The sequence below is a fragment of the Cebus imitator genome, unplaced genomic scaffold (genome assembly GCF_001604975.1).
Source record: "Cebus imitator isolate Cc_AM_T3 unplaced genomic scaffold, Cebus_imitator-1.0 Scaffold94, whole genome shotgun sequence".
NCBI classification, from domain to species: domain Eukaryota; kingdom Metazoa; phylum Chordata; class Mammalia; order Primates; family Cebidae; genus Cebus; species Cebus imitator.
In genome coordinates this window covers 1,808,765-1,834,471 of record NW_016107409.1, presented here as the reverse complement: position 1 = coordinate 1,834,471, position 25,707 = coordinate 1,808,765, and the positions used below count along the sequence as shown (strand labels likewise).

General features: G+C 37.0%; 1 protein-coding gene across 2 annotated transcripts in view; it reads left to right on the top strand.

Moving 5' to 3' along the window:
- Positions 1–25,707, top strand: part of CDADC1 (cytidine and dCMP deaminase domain containing 1) — a 39,028-nt gene that overhangs the window by 860 nt on the left and 12,461 nt on the right. For both annotated transcript variants that reach the window (XM_017535914.2, XM_017535913.2), the window contains exons 2-6: positions 428–525; positions 8,908–8,982; positions 12,379–12,556; positions 18,539–19,108; positions 25,053–25,102. In XM_017535914.2, the coding sequence (XP_017391403.1) occupies positions 428–525; positions 8,908–8,982; positions 12,379–12,556; positions 18,539–19,108; positions 25,053–25,102 (971 nt within the window). The remainder of the gene's footprint in view (positions 1–427; positions 526–8,907; positions 8,983–12,378; positions 12,557–18,538; positions 19,109–25,052; positions 25,103–25,707) is intronic.

The following is a 25,707-nucleotide window of genomic DNA, read 5'->3' as shown; positions in this document are numbered from 1 at the left end:
CGCCTCTTGGGTTCAGGCAATTCTCCTGCCTCAGCCTCCTGAGTAGCTGGGATTACAGGCACGCGCCACCATGCCCAGCTAATTTTTTGTATTTTTAGTAGAGACGGGGTTTCACCATTTTGACCAGGATGGTCTCGATCTCTTGACCTCGTGATCCACCCGCCTCGGCCTCCCAAAGTGCTGGGATTACAGGCGTGAGCCACCGCGCCCGGCCTGGGCCCAACTTTTTAAGTGGAGAAGGAGGTCGCCGCGACTGAGGCTGAAGGTCTCCTGCTGAGACACCTCTGACTCTCTTTTCCTCGAATCCTTTTCTATGCCTCATGCAAAAGCAGTTGGGCTTAGGCTGCAGCACCCAAGTGACATTGAGATTAGCTCCCTTTTTCATCATTAGTAACACATTTTTAAGTGTTTGCCCTCTCTTTTGTAGGTCAGATACCAAGGCTTTCTAAAGTCAACCTTTTCACTCTGCTCAGCCTCTGGATGGAGCTCTTCCCAGCAGTAGAAGCCCAGAAGCAAAAATCTCAGGTATAATTTGTTTCATAGTTTTTCCCCTTAGAGAAACAGTGATTTACAATCTGACTTTATTGCTCCAGTTTCTGTCATACCTAAAACCAAACTTAACAAGCCTTAAGATTTTAAAAATACCTTTATTGTTTAACATGACACTTTATAACTCCTAGCTGTAGTAAGTCATCTTCCATTTTAAAAATACTTTCCGAGACTGCTGTATTTATCAGGTACTAATTGTATTTATATGTCAGTTTGGCTAATAAGATTATTGTCTATACCACATAATTTCTCCCAATAAGATATACTGTTGGTGTTTTATCTAGGTAGGTTTACCCCTCTGCCACAGAAATAAATAAATTGCCTAGAGATAGAGACCATGTCTTATTTTACCTCCTATATACCCTTCAGTGTCTACCATTATATGAAGTCTAATTGGTGTATGCTGGATGAAAGAAGTCTCTTTGGATCTTGAAATGATCAAAATAGATTAGAAATGGGCCGGGCGCAGTGGACCACACCTGAAATCCTAGCTCTTTGTGAGGCTGAGGCTGGCGGATCACCTGAAGTCAGGAGTTCAAAACCACCCTGGGCAACATGGTGAAACCCCGTCTCTACTAAAAATAGAAAAATTAGCTGGGTGTGGTGGCACGTGGCTGTAGTCCCGGCTACTCAAGAGGCTAAAGCAGGAGAATTTCTTGGACCTGGGAGGTGGAGATTTCAGTGAGCCAAGATCGCTCCACTGCACTCCAGCCTGGCAACAGAGCGACAGAGACTCCTTCTCAAAAGAAAAAAAAAAAGAAATAGCCAGGCTTGGTGGTGCACACCTGTAGTCCCAGCTGCTCAGGAGGCTGAGGGATGAGAATCGCTTGAACTCGGGAAATGGAGGTTGCAGTGAGCTGAGATTGTGCCACTGCACTCCAGCCTGGGTGACAGAGCAAGACTCCATCTCAGAAAAAAAACACAAGATCAGAAATGTATAGTAACAATAATCATAAAAGCCAATATATTGGAATTGGAAGTATGGACATCCTACGTCTTGTCTTTCTTCTACCCTTGGGGAAACAAGGTGCTAGGTTCTCATTTTCCTCCATGCTTGGAATGGAATGGTGCTAGGTTCTCATCATTTCTGTTTGGTAATTTTGGAAGCTTATGGTGTTGGCATTAATGGTTATAGGGGGCCATGGCCATTGGAAAATAGTATTAGGTTAGGTTGAGCATTTAAGACATTTTTGAAAACAGAGATAAAAGGGCAGAGAGGGGCCAGAAAATTACCTATGGTTTCTCACCACTGTAACATTACTGTTAACATTTTGGTACTTCCAATCTTAAGCATGAGGTTTTTTATTTTACAAAGCTGTGATTATATTCTGCATGTACTCACTGAGGTTTCCAACTTGCCAATAATTCTGCTAAAAGTTTTTTAAAATTTTCCAGAAAAAGGCTATAAATCCTTAAATTCCCACAGTACTCTTAGGAGATTTTCTTTTCATTTTACTGTGGATGAGGTTTTGTGCTTGGCATTGGAGACACAAAGCAGAAAAAAACATGGTCCTTATTTTCTAATGAGAAGAAACACTAGGCATTTAAACAATTAAAATAGAATTAGATCGTGGAGCGAGTACACAGTATAAGCAGAGATGCTGGCAAGACTGGGAGCAAAGCTCTATATGGGAAAGTGAAGGAAGGATTCAGAGAAGGTCTTATTTGCACTGAGACATGAAGAATATGTGGACATTTGCCCACGCCCAGGAACTCTAGAGGGAAAGCTTGGAGGAGTCAGAGAATTTGTGGTCCTCAGGCCAGAGAATGAAGTTAGGTGGAGGGAAGAGACTGGAAAGGAGCTTGTAAATGTAGACAGGAATCATATTGTAAAAAGCATTGTATGCCTTGCAAAGTTTAGATTTTATCCTATCAATATAGGAATTGCATTGAGGAATTTTAATGAGATGTGAGGATATTCACTTCTTATAAAAAAGTGATATCTCTTGGCGTAGCTTCCTCCCCCACTTCCTATGTGAAGTGTTTTATAGATAGTAAAACATTATTTAAAATATTATGCATTGTTATTCCATATTTCTCACCCTCATCCCCTACTCTGGCTCCACATTTTACTAATGGCTTTGAAAAGGCTCTTTATTTCCTTCATGAATTTTGAAGTTCTTTTATTCCTTCTGCTTGTTAACAACTTAGTATTATTTTATGAAAGTAGGTTTCTAAGCTCTCAGGGACTTTGGGTTTTTTTTTTTTTTTTTTTTTTTTTGTTTTTTTTTTTTTTTTTTTTTTGCTGATAAATTTATTTTGAAGAGCCAGATTAGAAGCAAATATTTAGAGATTTAAGACTTTTTAAAACTGGACATATTAGAGATTGAATAAAATTTTTGAAGAAGCTTTCTTTTTCAAGTATCTAGATTTGATCTCATTTTAGCTCTATTTTTTTACATACATACCACATCCTATGTTGAAATTTTTTTTTCAACAGATAGGCACAAGTTCTATTTAATTAGTGATAAATGATATTTATGTTTCTGTTAGGAAGGGATTGATTGCCCAACTAATTGTTGAAGTTTGTTTGCAAATAATACATACCCTACTGTTTCCTCATACTTTACAGAAAAAAGTATGTATCCGAGAAAACTGAGATAAAGCTTTCAGTTAGCATTTTGGTAAAAAAAATACTACAAGTAAATTTCAAAACTATATTAACAACAAGATTTTATACAACTTTATATCGTGTTTAACAAAAGATCAGGGTTATGACTCTGTTTTCTCCCAGTGATGCCTAGTTTTCCTGGCATCTCATTCCTTCATCAGGTGGGCACCGTGGACTTTTTTTTTAAATGAAAGAAGTCTTTTGTTTCAAATATTTTATTTGGGATCTTATTTAGAATCTGACTTATACTCATGTCTATTTAAGGCTTTTATTTTGTTTTGTTTTTGTTTTTGTTTTTTTGAAACGCAATCGTGCTTTGTTGCCCAGGCTGGAGTGCAGTGGCATGATCTTGGCTCACTGCAACCTCCACCACCCGGGTTGAAACAATTCTTCTGCCTCAGCCTCCCGAGTAGCTGGGACTACAGGCGTGCGCCCTCATGCCTGGCTAATTTTTGTATTTTTAGTAGAGACAGGGTTTTACCATATTGGCCAGGCTGGTCGCAAACTCCTGACCTCATGATCCACTCGCTTCAGCCTCCCAAAGTGCTCGGATTACAGGCATGAGCCACCGCCACATGGCCTATTTAGAGCTTTTAAATGGAAGGTTAAAACACATAGAAATGAGTACAGAAGATATCAAAACAAAGAACATTCATGTCTTCAGAAAGCCAGGCAACCTGGAAGTAGGATTGACTTGGCTGTATGAAAGGTTATCACACTTAGCTCCTGGTCCTGGAGCTTGCCCAGCTCCTATTCACTGCATTGGTGTCTTTCCAGCTCTGCTCCCACACCCATGCCTCCTAGGACTACAACCCTCTCACCCTGGTCTTGGGTAGGCCTCCACTTCTGTTCTTACCTGTAGGCCTTGGGACTCAACAGGCACTTGGGGAGGGGAAGCCTCAGGATTATTCCAGCAATTATCTTATGAGTGAAATAGGCTTTTGCATGTTAGCTTGGGAACTTGACTGCCATTTTTAACATTGTTTATATGAGAAAAATGTGGTTTAAATTCCAAAAAAGCAGATTTAGCAAATATTTAGAACATGATTGCAGATTGTTAATTACTTGTATATTTAATGTCAATAAAGCAGGAGTATATAATTTAATTAGTTCTTCTGATATCATGGCTATTGTAAAAAAGTGAGAGCAATAATAGTGTGGGGGAAGAATACAGAATGAAAGGGAGTATAATGTACTCCACTTTTATAGGGTATTTATTTATTGTACAAACATTGTCATTGAAACTGAAGACAATCTTTAGCTACATCATTTTAAAAATCAAACTATATTTTTTTCTCTTGGATTCCCTTTTTGTGCTAGTTAATATCCACATAATTTTGCAGGTAGTTGCAGTCATTGCAGGAATACAATTTTGTATTTGCCAGTTTTTGTACTGTTACAGGGTTGATAAGTTATTAATTTTAAATTATACAATAAGAATACATCTAAATTTCATGTACGTATAGTATATGCTGCCATTGTGTTTATACTTGTAGAAATATTAAATCCTCGAAATATTACCCAATTTTTGTGCCTAATATTTCTTTACCATTTACTATAGTATATATTTTTTCCAGTATTAATTGCACATGATATTCATAGAGTTGAGTAAGAACTTTTTCCTATTAAGAGAAAAAAAATCTTCTTTAAGCTAAAGTAATGATTGTTTCACTTAAATTCTTAATTTTTAATTTTTTTTTTTTTTTTTTTGAGATAATCTCACACTGTCTCCCAGGCTGTAGTACAGTGGTGCCATCTCAACTCATTGCAATCTCCACCTCCTGGGTTCAAGCAATTCTCCTGCCTCAGCCTCCCAAGTAGCTGGGACTACAGGCATGTGCCACCACACCCAGCTATTTTTTTTGTATTTTTAGTAGAGACGGGGTTTCACCATGTTGGCCAGGATGGTGTCAATCTCCTGACCTAATGATCCGTCTGCCTCAGCCTCCCAAAGTGCTGGGATTATAGGCGTGACCCACCGCGCCCCGCCATTTAAATTCTTTAGTCTGTTTTTGCTGTACAGAGTAAATCATAGAAACACCAAGATGCAATTAGACATGTAATTGTACTGGAAATATTGCTTTTGATACTTTATCAACCTTTTGTCATACTAAAAGTGTTTTTATGAGTTACCAAAATAATATATGTTTGTTATTTTTTAAATGAACAGAAGAAAAAAATTTCTCATAATTCTACCTCCTAGAAACTAATTACTTTTTAAAAATTGTTTCTCAATCTTTTTTCTCTTATTTTTCTTTACTTATATGAGATCATTTAACTCTGGATCCTGCCCTTTTCACTTAACATAAGAAAATACTTACGCTAAATAAACATTAGAGCATCACCTTAGTCTAGCGCTTTAGAGTAGCCAGTGGTTTTGTAGCCACCCTGCTTGGATTCAAATTCTGGCTCCACCTCTTACTAGCTGTGTAACTTTGGGCAACTTTACCTCTCTGTGTCAGCTTCCTCATCTGTAAAATGAAATGTTACTAGTATAAACTACATGAGGCTTTTATGAGAAATGAATGAGTTAATATTTGTAAAGCTCTTAGCGCCTGGCCCATGTTAGGTACTATGTGTTTTTTTAATCATTATTTTAATAATTGCATAACAATCAGTTGTATTGATAAACCTGTCTATTCCCCTGTTACTGGATACTGAAACTGTCTGTAATTTTTAATAGACTTAGTGTATTATTAACATATAACCACTTCCAAATATAACTGATACAAGCTTTCCTATGTTGTCAAATATTTACACTCTATGGGTACTCCTTAAAGATTGTTTAGCAAGGTACACATTGAGTTTAAAAACTAATAATTTTTTAATGATAATAACAATTATGATTTATTGAGTAACTATTATCTGCCAGACACTGTGCTTAACATATATTGTCTCTTATTTTTTCTTCAACCTTTATTTTAAGTTTAGGGGTACACATGCAGATTTGTTTCATAGGTAAATGTATGCCATGGTGGTTTGCTGCACAGATCATCCCATCACTTAGATAGTAAGCCCAGCATCCATTAGCTATTCTTCCTGATGCCTTTCTTCCTCCCACCATTCCCCCTCTGACAGGCCCTAGTGTGTGTTGTTACCTACCATGTGTCTATGTGTTCTCATCATTTAGCTCCCACTTATAAGTGAGAACATGTAGAATTTGGTTTTCTGTTCCTGTGTTGAAAACCAAGATTTTTTTTTTTTTGAAACTGACTCTTACTCTGTTGCCCAGGCTGGAATGCAATGGCCTGATCTTGGCTCACTGCAACCTCTGCCTCCCAGGTTTGAGCTATTCTCCTGCTTCAGCCTCCCTAATACCTGGGATTACAGGTATGTGCCACTATGCCTGGCTAATTTTTGTATTTTGAGTAAAGATGGGGTTTCACCATGTTAGCCAGGCTGGTCTTGAATTCCTGACCTCAGGTGATCCACCCACCTCATTCTCCCAAAGTGCTGGGATTACAGGTGTGAGCCACCGTGTCCAGCCAATAATTTTTAAGAGTCGAGTTCAAAACTAAATAAGTAAGAGAGAAAGTCGTTTATGAGACTTATAAGGAAAAAACACAGTGAAAAGTTTTGAAGTAGAAATCAAGCACTGTGGAAATGGCTGTCATTTAAAAATCTTTCTACTTGTTCATAGTTTTTCCTTTTAATTTAAATTAGAATTTAAATCTAAATTGCTTGACTGTTACTTATTACTGAATCTGATTTAGAATAACTGCATTGTTCCTCACTTTTCTCTACATATCCTTATTGTTCTTGCCTTCTAACTCTATTTATTTATTTATTTATTTATTTATTTACTATAATAGAGATGGGGTCTTGCCCTGTTGCCTAGACTGGTCACGAACTCCTGGGCTCACATAATCCACCCTCCTCAGTCTCCCAAAGTGCTAGGATTACAGGCATGAGCCACCGCATTCAGCCTCCTAACTCTTTCCATTGTGTCTTCTGGTACCTCATGCTAAAGGCCCTTACTGTACTTTTCCAGAACAGAAGTAATGTAGCGTAATAGTTAAGATGATGGATCTTGGGCTGGATCTGGCATATCCACTTATTATCTGTGTGACCATGGTTGAGTTATTTAATCTCCCTGAGCCACAATTTCCTCATTTGTAAAATGGGAATAATAGGAGCTACTTTATAAAGTTATAAGGATTAAATGAGATAATTTAGGGTTTGGTACATGATAAACATGCAGTAGATGTTAGGTACTGTTACTATCATTACTCATTTAATTATTATCACTACTAGCTCCCACATCCTTACCGTTTTGCCACTGACACCATCACTTCCTCTACTTCCTGTTCTGTTTCAACAGAAACCTCATTCCCAGAACATGGGTTTTCTTGTAAACTTCTTTTTGAAGGTTGTTTCTTTTCTAGCATCTAGCACTTGTTTCATAAGACTAGCAGGTCAGCATTTACAAAGTTTCCCATTCCTACTTTAAAATTGTGTCAATTTATTAACTATCCCACCTCTTTTGGAGCTCACAGAATTCTATCTCACTTTCTTTGTCTTAATCAACTTACTTCATAGTCACTTTTCTGTTTTCATAAATCATAAGCTCTATGAGGGCTGCATCTTGAGCAACGAGGCTGTCATATAGCAAGGGTTCAATAAGTATTTGTTGAACTAATAAACGACTTTGGTCTTACCTCAATCTTTCTTCCTACTTCTTTCCCTTCATGGATATACCTGCATTAGTTTTATATTGCTGCTATAACAAATGACCACCAAGTCAGTGGCTGAAAACAACACAAATTTATTATATAGTTCTGTAAGTAAGAGGTCTGAAATGGGTCTTACTGGACTAAAATCAAAGTGTTGGCAGAGCTAAATTCCCTTCTGAGGTTCTAGGGGAGAATCTGTTTCCTTGCCTTTTCTACCTGTGGAGATTATTTGTTTTCCTTGGCTCATGGGCCCCTTCCATCTTCAAAGCCAGCGGGGATGGCCAGTTGAGTCTTTCATGTTGCATCACTGACTCTCCCACATCCCTCTTTCACTTATAATGACCCTTGTGATAACATTGGACCAATCAGATAATCAAGAATAATCTCCCCCTCTCAAGGTAAGTGGTTAGTGCCTCAGTTCCAGCTGCAACCTGAATTCCCCGTTGCTGTGTAACAAAACATAGTCACAGGCTCCAGGGAATGGCACAAGGAGATCTCTGGTGGGGCATTATTAACAGAATAATAATTAACAGAATAATGATGCCCTACAAGAGATCTCCTTGTGCCATTCCCTGGAGCCTGTGACTATGTTTTGTTACATAGCAAGGGGGAATTCAGAATAATTAACGGAATAATGCCCCACCAGAGATCTCCTTGTGCCATTCCAGATAATCATAATCCAGATCTAATACCTTTGCTACCATAATTCCTTATCATCTCAATTCCAATTAACTTAGCTGTATTCCACTTTAGTTATTCATGGCCACACTTTGGACTTTTCCATTGTTCAAAACTGCCACAATTATGAAGCCGTAAACTTCAGAATCTTATTTTCTGATGACAATTTCCAATCCTTCTATATTTGGGGACAGTACATAGGGAATAGATTGTGAAAGTCTTATTTACTAAGTAAAGTAGTATGAACTTGATTCAAAGTAGGAAGTCAATGTAGAGTTTCATCATGGAAAAAAAAAATGGTCAAAGCCAAGGAAGTCAACCTTTAAATATGGGAATATTGAATTAGTCATATATCTTATGTACTAATCTTTTTTTTCGTAATCTGAATTTTATTAGAAAAATGAAGAGGGAAAGCATGGACCCTTAGGAGATAATGAAGAGATGGCCAGAGTATCTACTGACAAAAAACAGGTAATTTTTTTTAATGATTTAACATATATATATATATGCTCATAATAACAAAGCAAAAGGAATAGTATAAAGTTGAATAAAAGTTCCTCCTTTCCTACTTTCAAGGGAGTTTAAAAAATACTCTTCTAAAAATATTCTGCATGTTTACAAGATTATATGTCACTCCTGTTTTTTTTTTTTTTTTTTTAAGTACAGATGGGATTATTCTGACGTCCCACATATTGCCTTTAAAAAAAGATTAACTCTTGATAGTTCATATAGATGTTTTGAGAAATAGTCTTTCTTTGTTCTCTCACACTCTCACACACCTTGCTGCTTATGCCAAGAATGCAAGGCCCTAGCCACTTTTTTACCTGGGTCATTTCTCAGAGTTGTGTTTGCAGTAATCAACCCTGAGGGTTGAGGTAATGTGTCCCTCTAGGACAAAGGGCAAACTGGCTTACTTTCTGCTGTGAAACAGTAGGGCTCTCAAGCTCAGTGTTCCTCTCCTATAACACTGCCCACTCTGTGTCCAGGCACCCATCTGTGTCCATCTGTATTACCCATCACGGGGCTTGAGGGCAAGGAAACAGTTAATGATGGTCATACCGACTGCTGTGCTGCAAATTATAAAGTTCATTGTTTCTAACCCAGAAGTTTTATGTTTTCTGCTAATATCCATGAAACAGTAACAGGTTAACTTATTAGTTGGTATGTAGGGTAAAATCAAAGTGCGCACTTGAAAAATGAACCTTGTTTTTTTTTAAATATTGTATAGTATTTCCTTGTTACTTTATTCTTTTGAGTTTTCCAGAGGTTCCAATTCATTGGGTACAGAGTGGAGGCTAAGAATGTATGTTTTGAAGAGTTACCTTGATGATTCTGATGTATATTCCTAGAGATTTCCTAATTCATTCTGAGAGTGAGCCCAACAAGAATATAGAAATAATTTGTCTCAGAATATTTATGAGTTTTTATTGTAAGAAAGGCCATGGGAAAAAAATAGGGAATCACCATTTAAGTCAATGTACTAGTCCAAATACAAAACAGACTGTCCTCTTTTGCCCATGTTTTAATGTAAAACTCTGTGACTAGGATCACGTAGATTACTTGTCAAAATGTTGAAGTGAAGCAATATCAGATCCAGAGCAGTGATTCACTGAAAAGGTTCAGTCCTCTGGGAGTTGCAGTAAATGGAAGTGTGGAAATGGAATTCAACTTGAGCTTTTATTTGTTCCGTTGAGTTTGGGATGGAAAAATATTTGTCTCAAGCCTGATATTTGGCCTTACCTAGATGCAAAATGAAAAAATATGTATTTTCTGAGGTAAAAAGGACTCTAGACAAAAAAGTGATAAACTCTACCCAAAAGATTGTTCTAATAACAAGTTGATGAGTATTCTTCTCATTTATGAGGAATAATTTTTAAGCTTTTTTTCCTGGCTTTATTTCTGTCTGCTTAACTAGGAAAATATAAAGCTGAAATCATTCCCTTGCAGCCACTTCCACTGGTCACGTTAACCAGTGGAACTCAATTTAACAACAGGAACTCTGTCAAGAACTTTTGATGAGGCAACATTACTTCTTTTCCAAAATGATCTCTTTTAAAAAATAAACTTATTGAAAATATTCAGAAATCAATAATATATACTTCACATTTAAGAAGCATAAAACTCCAAGAAATTTTGGTAGGGAGGGTAATGTGTTCACAAATTCAAGGTAAATTTAAAGCTTATTTTAAAAGCCAATATAGATAGGTTTTTTCATATTTTACATATATTCTTAGGTATATATTTTGTAAAGCAAAGACTTTTGTATTCTTTTTTAAATGTCCTAGTTTAGGAGATGATTGGTTAACTCAGAAATGGAATTCGGCCGGGCGCGGTGGCTCACGCCTGTAATCCCAGCACTTTGGGAGGCCAAAGCGGGTGGATCACGAGGTCAGGAGTTCGAGACCAGCCTGACCAACATGGTGAAACTTTGTCTCTTCTAAAAATATAAAAATTAGCTGGGCATGGTGGCACACACCCATAATCCCAGCTACTCAGGAGGCAGAGGCAAGAGAATTGCCTAAACCTGGGAGGTGGAGGTTGCAGTGAGCCAAGATTGTGCCACTGCACTCCAGCCTGGGCCACAGAGTGGGACTTCGTCTCAAAAAAAAAAAAAAAAAAAAAAAAAGGAACTCCATAAAATTTCTGTTCCTCCTTTTTTAGATATTTTACAAATTATCATTCTCCATAATCTCAAACATTTATACTCAGAACTGAAACTGAAACTTGACTATTTTAGTTAATATAGCTTTGGTCTAATCCTTTAAATGATTTCAGATATGCTGTATTGGAGATAAGTATAGGGTAAAATCGCTTTGGAAGGGGATGGGAACTAGGGACACCATCTCCTCAGCCCAAGCTCCCTTCACGTAACAGTCAGTCCCAAGCCCAGGGATCAGATTTACATTCCTTACTTCAGAGGCTTTTGCTGGGAAAGCAGCATAGACTATTTTGTGCCTTATGCAGAACTGACTTTTTACCTTAGTCTGATTTATCTGATATTGATATACCAGCATTGATTAGTATTTGCTTAAATTGAGAGACACTTTAGGTTTAGTAACACAAAACCTTCACTAAAAGAGATCCACTGTAAGTGCTTAGAACCCCAGTCAGTCCCACGTCTGCAGGGCCTACATCAGGCTCAGCCGTCCCCTGCTCTGTGGAATACTGCTAAGATAGCTCAAGCTCACTGCTCTGACATCAAGTTCTCTCATCCTTTTTGACACCTGATGGTATGTCTCTCTTCTTTTTATGTTTATAATTTATCTGTAGTAGTAGGTGGGACCCAACTGTAGTAGTCTAGACTGCCATAGTGCTGTAAATTGATACAGCCAGTAGTTTTTAGAAAGAAGTTGAAGATTATCTTTATTTTGGCCAATATTTAAAATATTTTAGAATTTAAGATGACCTCTGCTTTAGTTCTGCCTTTTGTCATCTATGTGTCTTTCAGAAAGTCATGTAAACTTTCTGGGCTTTACTTATCCATGTGTAAAATCAGGGTTTTATAAATTTTTCTTTATTACCGTCTAGAAGCTTAATACTAAATAGTACTACACTCAGTGCTATAAGAAACAGGTGAAATTGACCTAGTTCTTACCCTTTACTTGGTTATAATATATTCATCTTTCACTAGAACAAATTAATGATAATTACATGCTTAATTGTTTGATTAGTAGAGCCTAGGTTTAGAAAATTTCTGGTCTAAAGTCAACACTGAAGTTTCAGAAGTTTTTTGGATCTAATGAGAAATGTGCTTTGTATAAACTGTTTAAAGAACTAAACAAAACTTCCATTTTTTAATAAGTATAATCCATAATATGATTATTAGGTGTTATAACTAATAAGTTGTTATTTTATACCTTAATGTAGGTAAAGAGAACTGGTCTTGTGGTGGTGAAAAACATGAAAATTGTTGGTCTCCACTGTTCTAGTGAAGATTTACATGCCGGGCAGATTGCTCTTATTAAACACGGGTCAAGGCTGAAAAACTGTGATCTTTATTTTTCCAGAAAACCATGTTCTGCTTGTTTGAAAATGATTGTAAATGGTAAGTGAAGATAAGGCTTTGTTGAAGATTAAGAGCATTTATCTGAGATGGGTGTTGTGGTTTATGCCTGTCATCCCAGCACTTTGGGAGGATAAGGCGGGAGGATCACTTGAGCCCAGGAGTTCAAGAATAGCCTGTGCAACATAGGGAGACCCCATCACTACAAAAACTAAATTAGCCATGCACAGCGGAGCATGCCTGTAGTCCCCACTACTTTAGAGACTGAGGTGGGAGGACTTCTTGAGCTCAGGAGGTCAAGGATACAATGAGCCATGATTGCACCACTGCACTGTAGCCTGGGTGACAGAACAAGACCCTGTCTCCAAAAAAAAAAAGAAAAGAAAAGAAAAAAAGAGCATTTATTTGAGAGCAGTCAGTGGAACACATTTGTTAGATACCACAGAGATAATTTAGAACTATATATCTGAAAGTCAGGTGCTATGGCTTGCACCTATAATCCCAGCTACTCAGAAGGCTGAGGCAGGAGAATTGCTCAAGCCTGGGAGTTCAAGGCTGTAGTGAGCTATGATGGCTCCATTGCACTCCAGCCTGGGTGACAAAGCAAGATCCTGTCTCTAAAAAATAAAATAAAATTAAAAATATATAAATATATATTTGAAGACAATTGGATACATTATAAGCGGAAGCATCAGAAAACATGGATTCTGGTCTCATCCCTGTGTACTAACCTGTTAAATGTCCCTCAGTGTTTGAGTAGACTAATGCTAGCTGCTATAACATGACAAACATAATTTCAGTGGCTTAATGTACTAGATATTTATCACCTGTATAATAATTCAGTGCATGTGTTGCTAAGCAACAGACAGCTTTCTCCATGTGGTTGATTCCTGGACTAGACATCTTCTATCTCATTGCTGTTTTCATCTCTGGGGATTTGAGTCCTCTGCATCCAGAGGCAGACTGAGAAAGAATGAGTAGAAAGGGTAAACCTGCTTCTTAAAAATTCTGACCTGGAAGTTACATATATCATTTCTGTTCTCAAACATTGTGGGAACTGTAATTCCTACTGGGCAGCTGTCTTTCAGTGTCTACTCTACACTTTGGAAAGAGGAACACAAAATTTTAGTGTATAAGCTATCCATCCACACCAGGCTATTCACTAAACCTCTTAGTGCTTATGATTCTGTTTCACACCCAGCTATGTATTCCAGCCGTTCTTTCATTTAAAACATATATATCTTGTGCATAGCCATCATGGCAGATCAAAAAAAAAAAAAAAAAAAACTAATGTGATTCCTAATATTTTCCTTTAAGGTGTTATTTGGGGGCCAAAATAACCATTTAATATGATGCATTATCTAGTACCAAATCAATGATACAGGTTTTAAGTGATACTTGGTCTCAGCGGAGAAATAGTGATTCCTGCAGATTGCCATATTATGAAAGGCTGAGGCTTAAGCTTGATCTTGGTGTGTCATAGGTAGAGGAAGAGGAACACATTTCTGGTCAGGGGGAGCAGTGCATGTGGAGTCATTAAGTTGTAAGAAGCAAGGTTCTAGAGTCAGTATTTGAAATGGAGAATTATTTTTAGAGAATAGTGGCAGAGGAACTATAATGATACTAGAGAACTTGGAAAAACTGTAGGGCCTGTGGACTTTATCTTATAGAACAGAGTTCCTAGGCCTGTTGTGAGGAAGAGCTATTATTTATATCAAAGACTTAAGAGTAATGATCAGATCTATGTCAAGGTCAGTGCCTTGAGCTATAAATGGCAGAACTTCTAGAAAAAATAGGTCATGTGGCTAGAAACCTCCTGGCCTGCAACAAGTATTTCAAGCAGGTAGGTATCTGTGGTATAGGATTGGATTCTATATTCTCAACTGCAGTTGCCAATGAATTGAGAAGATAAATATGAAAGTGGTGATGGCATTTTTTTTCTCCTTTTCCCTACTAACCAGGCAGATTGGACATGTATTTTAACACTCATGTTCAACTGACCTACAGTTCCTGTTTGTAGGTAATGTGGAGCCACTGAAGATTCTCGAGAAAGATGTAACATGATTGAAATTTTTGTTGTTGCTGTTATTGAATTGGAGCAGGGAGAGATTAGAGATTGGGAGCTTTATTAGTAGACTATTGCATTAGGTAAGGTATAAAATAGGGTTCAGATGGTGACATTGATACAGAAATGAAAGAATGTGAAAGAACCAAAACGTTTGTTGGCTGATCTGTTCTAGAGTCAAGGGAGAAAAATGAATAAAAGATAGTTGTGCTTTGTGCTGAGCTAACTGTGCTGAAAGCACTCTTAATAGCCTTGGAGGCACAAATTAGAGGGAAGAATAGGAGAGTACAAGTAACTCATCACTGCTTGATGTCTTAAGACATTTCATCCTGACAAGAGAGATAATGAAGTATGGAAAGTCAGGAAGGACCTACAATGCAAATGCTTGTATATTGGTGTTGGACCAACATATAAACAAAATTGCTATGTTATATTAGGCTTATATATCATATTTAGTTATCTTGGGAGTGGGATATGGTTGAAACCCATGCTATAGCTAAATTACTTTAGTTGGAATTGCTATTTCCTCAGTTACAAGGCAAAGATTGTTGTAGCACAGTGGTTCTCCAAGTGTGGTCTATGGACTGCTGATGGTCCATGACGTCAGTGTTATTTTCATAATAACACTGCTTTCAGGCTGGGCATGGTGGCTCATGCCTGTAGTCCCAACATTTTGTGAGGCTGAAGCAAATGAATTGCTTGAGCCCAGGAGTTTGAGACCAGCCTGGGCAATCTGGAGAAACCCTGTCTCTACTAAAAATAGGAAAATTAACTGAGCGTGGTGGTGTGCGCCTGTAGTCCCAGCTACTCAGGAGGCTGAGGTGAGTTGATCACCTGAGTCTGGAATGCGAAGGTTGCAGTGAGCCGTGAATGTGCCTCACCAGTGCACTCCAGCCTTGCCACAGAGTGAGACCCTGTCCCAAAAAGCAAAAACGAGAACACTGCACTCATACTATGGTACCAAAACAATGATAGGTAAAACTACTATTGCTGTATCATTAGTCAAGACAGTGGTGCCAAACCGCACTGGTAGTCATTGTACTTTTCACTGTACTCAGAGGGAAACAAGAAAACTGGTTTTACATAAGAAGGTCCTTGATGAAACAGTAAAAAGTGTTAATTTTATTAAATCCCAACTTGAGTCTGCATCTTTTTAATATTCTGTGTGAGGAAACAGGAGGTTGGAATAAAGCACTTTTGCTACAGACCTAAGGTATGAAGATGGCTTTAAGGAAAACCATGTATGTGGTTGTTTGAGTTGCAGACTGAATTATCTACTTTTTTAATGGAACAGCATAAACTGACAATGGTTATTTAGACTTGGATATTTGGCAGAAAATATAGTGAACTTGTCACTTTCAGGTAAACAGCTGACAGTATTTGTTGCCAGTGATAAGATTTGAGCTATCAAGTGAAAATTAGAATTTTGGAAAACTCGTATTCTCCATTATGAGCTTGACAGCATCTCACCACTTAGACTCTTTACTGGGATTGGTGGCAATATTAATTAACGGGATTTTTTTTAATGTTGTAAAATCAGGAAATCATTGTTTTCCAGATGACCAATGCACAATGCTACAAAATCATGCATGAGTAAAAGCCATTCTAAGTGCAAGACAGACCAATGGAGTTTAACGTAACAGTTCAAACAATTTGTTGATATGGTTTCAGATTCTACATTATAACTAACCTTTAAGAAACTATCCCTTGTCAAATTTTTATGTAATGCCAAAGAAGAATATTCACAATTATCTGAAATGGCTGTTAAAATACTCCTTTTTCAACCACATATCTACATGAGGCCAGATAATTTTCATATACTTCAGTGACAACAGTGTATTGCAGCAGATTGAAAACAGAAGCAAATTTGAGCATCTAGCTATCTCCTATTAAGCCAAATATTAAAGATATTTGTAAAAATTTAAAACCATGTCATTCTTAAAAATTTTTGTTGTTTTGGAAAACAGATTTTTTCATAAAGCTGTTGTTAATAGATTTTTTCATGAATTAATATTTTAAATTTTATTTTAATTTTTAAGTACAATAAATATTAGTAGATATATTCCACATAAATACATGCTCTCTGAGGTCCTCAATAATTTTTAAGAGTGTTAATGAATCCTGAGATTAAAAAATTGGAGAAATTCTGCCTTACCATTTGCCACTAATACACAAATGTCTGTCTAAAGAGGATTTGTCCCCTCTTATTAAATCGGGATTACTGGGAGCAACTAAGATACCTAGATGAAAGGTTTACCATCACTGCTGGTTAGGAAATGGATTATGAGAACTTGATCAGAGGGAAAGTGAAATGCAACCAGAGGAAACACTGATATGAGCTTTGAGGCCTTCAAAATTGCTTTGCAGCAGAAGCCACAGTGAGTCAGGAATACCAGGGAGTGGATAGAATGTTCATTTGTTTAACTTAGACTTTTTAGTTCATCAATTATTTGGAAAGGTACACTCTGTGGGCTATCGGTCTATTTTCTTCCATATACAATCACAAAAAAGTCTGTCCTATTTGAAATTATGTGGGATAGTAGCAAAGGGGTCTCTTTGTTGTAAACTCTTCATTAATTGACAAACATTTGTGTGCTTAACTATGTATAAGGCATCTCATCATTCAATTTCAAATACAAATTAAAATATTTTTCATGTTTGTTATCCTGTTATGTTTTCTCTTTTACAAATTGTCTGTTCATGTCTTTTTGTCTCTCTTTAGGCCTTATTATTGTCAATTCATATGTGTTCTAATGAATTGAAATGTTTTCTGTATATTAAACATTACTAACCTTTCCTCTGTCACACTGATTGAAAAATGTTCTGTTTAGTTTGTTGTTTTGTCTTTAATTTTCTGAGCTTTAAAAAGTTAATATTGCCCTTCAAACACCGTCCCAATATCACATAAGATTTTTTTCATGTTATAAATTATTTGTGACATTTTTGATAACTTTTATTATTAGGACCATAATTAATTCAGCCATTCCCCTATTTTGGTCATTTAGGTTTTGGGTTCTGGTTGGTTGGTTGTTTAACATTTTTTCTTGCTATTTTAAAGAATGCTGCACTAAACATGCATGCATGAGATTTCTTCTCTGTATTTAGAATATTTTCCTAGAATAGATTCTCAGAAGAATTCTCAATCTGTGGACAGGAACATTTTTAATGCATGGAGGAAGTATTTATTCCACATAGAAAACTCTAGGCAATATTAGTTATTCCCTGTAACATTTTTAAAAACAGCCATGGCACCGTGGAGGACTCTTCGAGTATATAGTTTTGGCACTGGGCTTTGGGATCATACTCCACAACACCAGTAATTTCACAAAGGCATTCCTAGAGGCTCTGTTAGAGGCTGGGTAACTTTTTCTTGAAAAGGCCGGATAGTAAATATTTTAGGCTTTGCAGGCCATATGGTGCCTGTCACAGCTCCTCAACTCTGCCACATAATAGCAGCCAAAGACTATATAAATGAATGGGTATGTGTGTCTGTGTTTCAATAAAGGTTGATTCGTGGACACTGAAATTTGAATTTCTTACAGTTTCATGTGTCATAAAATATTCTTTTGATTTGTCCAACTATTTTAACATGTAAAACCCATTCTTAACCTGTGGGTGGTACAAAGACTGGCAGTGGACTGGATTTGGTCTGTGAGTGGTACTTTGCCAACCCTAAGGCTATAAAATAGGTGACTTTGTAGGGCCAGGCATGTTGGCTCACGCCTGTAATCCAAGCACTTTGGAGGCCAAGGTGGGCGGATCACCTGAGGTCGGGAGTTCAAGACCAGCCTGACCAACGTGATGAAACATGTCTTTAAAAAAAAAAAATAGGCGACTTGGTAATAGACATTTATTACATTGGGGCCTCTAGATCTACTGCAATGATAGGATGGATTTTATCATGAAAATCCTAAATTGAACATGTATCACATAATTACCTTTCCTATTTTGTATTTCAGCTGGAGTTAACCGAATTTCATATTGGCCTGCTGATCCAGAAATAAGTTTGCTTACTGAGGCTTCTAGTTCTGAAGATGCAAAGTTAGATGCCAAAGCAGTGGAAAGATTGAAGTCAAATAGTCGGGCCCATGTGTGTGTCTTACTTCAACCTTTGGTGTGTTATATGGTGCAGTTTGTAGAGGAGACCTCTTACAAATGTGACTTTATTCAAAAAATTACAAAAACATTGCCGGATGCTAACACTGACTTTTATTATGAATGTAAACAAGAAAGAATAAAAGAATATGAAATGATATTTTTGGTTTCAAATGAAGAAATGCATAAGCAAATACTGATGACTGTAGGCCTGGAGAACCTGTGTGAAAATCCATACTTTAGCAATCTAAGGCAAAACATGAAAGACCTTATCCTACTTCTGGCCACAGTAGCTTCCAGTGTGCCGAACTTTAAACACTTCGGATTTTACTGTAGCAATCCAGAACAAATTAATGAAATTCACAATCAAAGTTTGCCACAAGAAATTGCAAGGCACTGCATGGTTCAGGCCAGGTTATTGGCATATCGAACTGGTAAGTTACATAGATCATAAATTGGGGCTGACTGGTTGGGTTGTATTTGTCTCTGAAATGTTTGTCTCATTTATGGTAGGGTTGATTTACTCACAGTTACTAAAGTTTTGCTATTCATACAATATAGAGTAGTTAGTGAGACCCTTGAGTAGACAACTCTTTCTTCCAGCAGTTTTGGGATTCCTTGTGGCCTTATATTCAGTACCACATTTCAACACAATGCATTAATCTAGGCCCTTCTTTCTGCTTCTTGCTTTTATGATTTCACTGTTCATTGAGCCCTCCACTAAAGATAGGACAAAAAGAGAAAGGAGAGGCCCAGTGCAGTGGTTCATGCCTGTAATCCCAACACTTCAGGAGGCTGAGACAGGAGCATTGCTTGAGCTCAGGAGTTCAAGACCAGTGTGGGCAACATAGCAAGACCCTGACTAACAAAAAATACAGAAAATTAGCTGGGCATGGTGTTGTGTGGTGGTGCGTGCCTGTAGTCCCGCCTACTTGGGAGACTAAGCAGGAAGATTGCTTGAGCTCAGTAGTTTGGGGCTGCAGTAAGCTACAATAGCAGCACTCTACTCCAGCTCCAGAGACAGTAAGACCCTATTGCCAAAAAAAAAAAAAGAGGCAAAATCATTCATTTTTGTTAACTCTTCAATATTTTGATATATTGAATATTAACAAAAAAAATTTAAGAGCTTTACAATAACATTATGTCAAAATAACTAATAGAATCAAGGTAAAGGAATGGTGATTATTGCAGTCTTCCACTTGCTGGTATGTCTTTAGTCAGCAAGTTGAGAAATCAAACATTTTTACTGTATTAAGTTGTATATTTGGAAAAGAAAAATATTACTTGAGGTTTTTCTTTGTTATAAAACATGGCATCTGTATTTCCAAACATGGAACAGTATTTTCACATCTTACCTGATGTAAGATTTCTCAAAGTAGAATCATGATCACTTTTTAAAATGCATCTTTGAAATAAAGGGGGAAAATGTAAGCAGGAGGAGCAGTAGAGTAAGATTTGTTCGGGGAGTGTACTGTAGTAGAATTTTAAAATTATCCTAAGAAAGAAGAGAAAGTCATCAGAAAAGGTCTCTGCAGATGCTGCTGGTCTGCAGTAGTTCCAAACAAAGACCACAGGTCAAAATAAAGTCAGCAGAAGGGAGGTTCTCAGCTGGCAGCAAATTAGAATCTCTGTTGAAACTTCTATAAAAAGTACCGATGCTCAAACCCTAACCCAGACCCATTAAAGCAAGTCCCTAATCAAATATGGCCAAGGTCTGTGTTTTTAAAAGTTCCACAAGGTATTCTGATGTTCAGCAGAGTTAATAATTGCTCAGTTCTTATTAAAGATTTTGATTCTGTAGGCACACATTATATGACCCCAAACAATTGCATTGTGTAAAATCTGGTTTCATATAATTATCTCCTATTGTGGTTTATATATTAGTTTCTTTGCCAACTCCAGCTTTGTAAAGAATTTTTCTGTAAACCATTCAAAAAGACAGAAAACATAAATGGGAACAGCTGTTGTAGCTATGATTCACTAATTACCCTTCACTAATTAGAATTCAGCAGAACCCTGCCTGTGTTCCAGAGTAAGAGGGAGATGTGAATCTGCTGTTTTACTGGATCTTATTACCTCTTGCTTCTCATAGAACACCTCATCATACCAGCTGTGACTCCAGTGTTTAAAGATGCAGTATGTATACATTTGCATTTATAGTCTTTATTAGATACTCTACTGTATAGTTATATTTTATATTATAAATATATCTACTATTGTGCAGAAATTTGTACATAAAGCCCTCCTTATGCACTTGATGGGCACTCTAAAAGATTTTTCAAGGTTAATTGTTGGTGATTTTTTTTTTACATGGAACTCAAATCTTGAATAGGATGCAACTCCTCTGTCACTCACTCCACTCCACTGTGCACTCTCCCAGGGAAGAAATCATGTCTTAATCATTTTTCCTTAGCATGAAACACAATGTGTGTTAACTGGATAAAATAAATCTTTTTATATCCAAAGATAAAGGGTCCGCTATCCCTTATGCAAAACCTTTGGAGCCAGATGAAAAGGAATTCGGAATTTTTGAGATTTTATTATATTATGTTTTTGACATAAGGTTTTACTCTGTTGCCCAGGCTGAGTGCAGTGGCACTCATGGCTCATTGCAGCCCTCAACCTCTCTGGCTCAAGCAATCCTCCCACATTGGCCTCCTGAGTAGTTGGTACTACAGGCAAAGGCCACCATGTCCAATCAGTTTTTTATTTTTTGTAGAGGTGTCTCACTGTGTTGCCCAGGCTGGTCTCAAACTCCTTGGCTTAAGCAATCTTTCTGCCTCAGCCTCCCAAAGTGCTGGGATTACAAGCATGAGCCACCATGCCCATTTCCAGATTTTAAAAAGGTAATACGGTACATATACTGTTATGTAGCACTCCCACTGGGGTCTAGGACAGTTCCCTGTAATCAAACACATTAATACATGCAGAGTGAAAAAGTAGGAATATTTGCACTAAGCAGAATAACTGGTCTATAAATAACTAAATTTGAGTCAGATTTGGCAATAAATAAGGGCATCAAACTTCAAAAAAACTTGATGTAAGAGATTTCGGATCAGGGACTCTGGACCTGTAATTCTTCATTGTTGATAAATAATAACAATGACAGTTTATGGAACACTACTATGTGTCAGGTACTGAGCTTGGTGATTTATATATGTATCTCGTTTAACATTGAGGGTACTCCAGCAAGGTGGATATCCCTGTGTTACAGTGTGCTTTCAATTACTCAAGCTTTTAATTTCACATTTTTCAGTTTGGGTTGATGACGTCATTTCTCTGTAATTAATAGATGAAAATACCATTTCATTTAAAAATGTACATATGATTAAAATGAATTCCAAAACTTCTAACAGCAGTTCTAAAATGGAAGTAGTTGCTTATAATTGCTTTTTGAATGATAAATAGAAAGGATCCATAGAGGTGTCATGAAAAGTATGTTTCTAGACAGGTGCGGTGGCTCCTACCTGTAACACCAGGACTGGGAGACTGCGGCAGGAGGACTGCTTGAGGCCGGGAGTTCCAAAAGTATGTTTCTAAAATCCCTGGTGGTAGCAAAAAAAGTGAAAAAAAAGTGTTTAGACTCTTGTGGGGAAAAGAGCAGGAAGGCATCACATCTATCTGGTTTAAGTACTGAGCTGTGATCTTTTTGTGTCCTGTTTTCTCATCAGATTAGGTGTTTTCCAAAGCTAAGGATTATGCCTTTCTCCTGGACCACAGTAATGATGAAAGCAGGATGGAGTAATCACGAAAGTTAACTTTTAAAACAGACCCAGTGGTTCTCAGATTTGAATGTGCCTGAGAATCAACGGGGAGATCAGGAGAAATGCAGATTCCTAAGCCTTGTCTGCCTCTCAAGAGTAGTTGGCCACAAGGATTTGGAACTAAAATAACCACACCTGTGTTCCAGAACAAAGAGTTCCCTTTGAGTTTCAGTGATCAAAGAGCCCCGGGAATTTGACTCAGTGATTGTAACTTGACCTTTCCTTCAAAGTTGTGCAGAAAAAACCCTGTGAATGACCAGATCATGGGGAGCAATTTCTGCAAAAATTACAGATATGAAAAGATTTTTGAGAAAGTTCCTCACCTATCACCAGCCTTGGTGCTGGATGATATCAAATCTGTTTTATGTGGATGAAAATTTATTCGTATTTGAAAAGACAAATAGTAAAGAATGTTCTATTGATGTAACCAACCTTAGCTAGGCAGTAGAGCTGCATGCTCATGGAAAAAGCACATTTTTTTTTCCTCCTAACAAGATTTAGTCTGTCCCCAGGCTGAAACAGAAAAAGTGGCTTCTGAGACTAAGAAACATAACATTAAAAATACGCAGCATAGATGGTAGAAAAGGGGGCTCTTAATATGGAGAATTTTTATTCTGGCTTTTAATTATTTTAGAGTTATACATAAATAAAACTTTAAAGATTTTGGTTTTGCAGGCAAATATAATCTTATGTTTATAACTTCTGCCACTTACCTTAGAAATGAGAATAAAGCCATTGATTCTTGCCCACTCATGTTAAACTCTAAAGGCTTAGGAAGGAACTCAATTTTGTTTACTCTAACATCCCTTTTCCCTCTATTCTATAGAAGGAAGTCATCCTGTGCACTCTGCCATTCAGCCTTGTTCATTTGCTTCGGAGCACAGCACATAAAGTACTGTTTATTTTCTTGTTGCTGTTCTCCTTCACCATCCAACTGTAAGTTGTATGAGGAAGGGACTACAGTTTCCCTCACCACTGCATCCTCAGTTCTCACAGTACTTGGCACATAAGAGGCATTCAATAAATGGAAATCTTTGTCAAGGAGTCCTTCTCTGTCCCCCAAACTAGAATGCATTGGTACCATCCCAACTCACTGCAACCTCCACCTCCCAGATTCAAGCAATTCTCCTGCCTCAGCTTCCCAAGTAGCTGAGATTACAGGCATCCGCCACCACACCCAGCTAATTTTTGTATTTTCAGTAGAGACGGGGTTTCACCACGTTGGCCAGGCTGTATCAAGGAATTCTTTATGTCACAGGGCAATTTGGAGGAAAGGCCAAGCAGGTTGGCTCTGCAGGGCTAAGTTTTAGTCTACTTCTCTGCCTGTTTCTGCATCTAGAAATGGAAATTTTACCTGCTTTACCTTTAGGGTAAAAATGAGATGTTTAACATAAATTGTACAAGTGCTTTGTGGTGTAATTTTTGAAACACACAGTTTGCTAGAATTTGAGATTGGAAATTTTTTTAGAGTATCAACTATTTTAAAGTTAACTTCTTAATAAGGCATTTATTCTAATCAATTGTGGCACAAATTTTCTTTGTACCTTTACTGGAAAGTAGGTATTTAAAAATGTTGTCATTGGAAGGATTCACTTTTAGGAAATTGTAGGGTGAAACCACAGTTTCACTTCATCCACCCCAAAATGAAAATGCCCTAGGGTGAGTTCACAGATAATTGTTATTTTCTCTGTGTAAATGTGCCACTTAACTACCTTAAGATTTTGAGAAATACTATGGTTTTCATAATTAGTGTGATTTGTCTTAGAAATTTGAAACCCAACATTGTATACGGGGAAAAATTAAAACTTTAATATGTAGAATTTCTATTTTGGTTTTTTATTTTCTGTTTCAGATTAATGGTTTTAAGAAGTACAGCTTTGCTTGTTGCAAAGGTTTTGGTTCTACAGGGAAATTATAATCTTATGTTTGTTTATAACTTCTGCTATTTGATTTAGAAATGGGCAAGATGTCATTAACTTGCATTCTTTTTCCCTCAAGGTAAACTGAAGGTCAGGGAAAGGACAACATTTTGTTTAAATCAGAATTTTCTTCATATACTTTCTAGTGATAGATAGATCCATAAAGATTTGTTTATGTTTATATGAGAAGTTTGAACTTTTTTCTTAGCAAGAACATTTTTATAAGATGTATTTTCCATGATTAGAGTATAAATAATGCTGGGGAAAGACAAATTTGATTATTGTGAACAGTTATTACACAAAATCCATTAGTTCTGAAACCTTTATTCAATTTTATCATCTATCAGAAGTAGTCATTTAGAAATCGGCTTGCTAATGGAGAATCAATGAAGTTGCACTTAGTTCTGGCTACAGCTTTGAGACACCTGACTGTGGACACGGCCATTTAGTGGCCTCCACACATGTATCACGTGTGACTGGGTTGGTAGTGACTCTCTCTAGTTATTTGGTACCTAGCTCCCATATTCCATACTTAAAAGAGTTTAATAATAATAATTATCTGTAATTAGTGAAGATATCAAGAATTGCTCCTACATTTATGAAGTATGTTGCAATACAAATTTTTATTTTTGAAAAAAATATTTCTAAAACTAACATCATCATTTTTACTGAGTTAAATGCCATGTATCTTTCAGAGGATCATAAAACAGGAGTTGGGGCAGTCATTTGGGCAGAAGGAAAATCTGTAAGTATGAAAACAATTCTTTAAATATTTAACCTGGATTGTTTAAGCATAGTTTAGTGTTCAGTGCATTACATGTTATTGACCCATTAAGACACATTTTTTTATAATGGTGCATTTATTAAGTTTTATAAACACTTGCTCATTTCTTCAACAATTTTCTAGATAGACGCATTCATTCAGCAAACATTTGTTAAAACACTTTCTACAGGTTAGGCACTGTGTCACAGTGAACATTGGGGATTAAAGATCATATTTTATGGCATCATAGCTTAGTGATGGAGACGGAGAAGTAAAAAATAACTGATACGTAAGTGTATTTATAACTGATACCATGAGAACATAGAGGAGGAACCTTTATTCTCTTTAGAGAAATGAGTAAATATTCTTGATGAATATTATTAATGTTAATAATATTTTTGCAGAGTAAGAAAATTTCATCAGACAGAGCAATTTAATAGGACCAGGAGGATAACATGAATGTTTTTGGTGAATATTCTTTTTTTATTGGGATAGAGTCTCCCTCTGTCAACCAAGCTAGAGCTCAGTGGTGTAGTCCTGGCTCACTGCAACCTCTGCCTCCTGGGTTCAGGCAATTCTCATGCCTC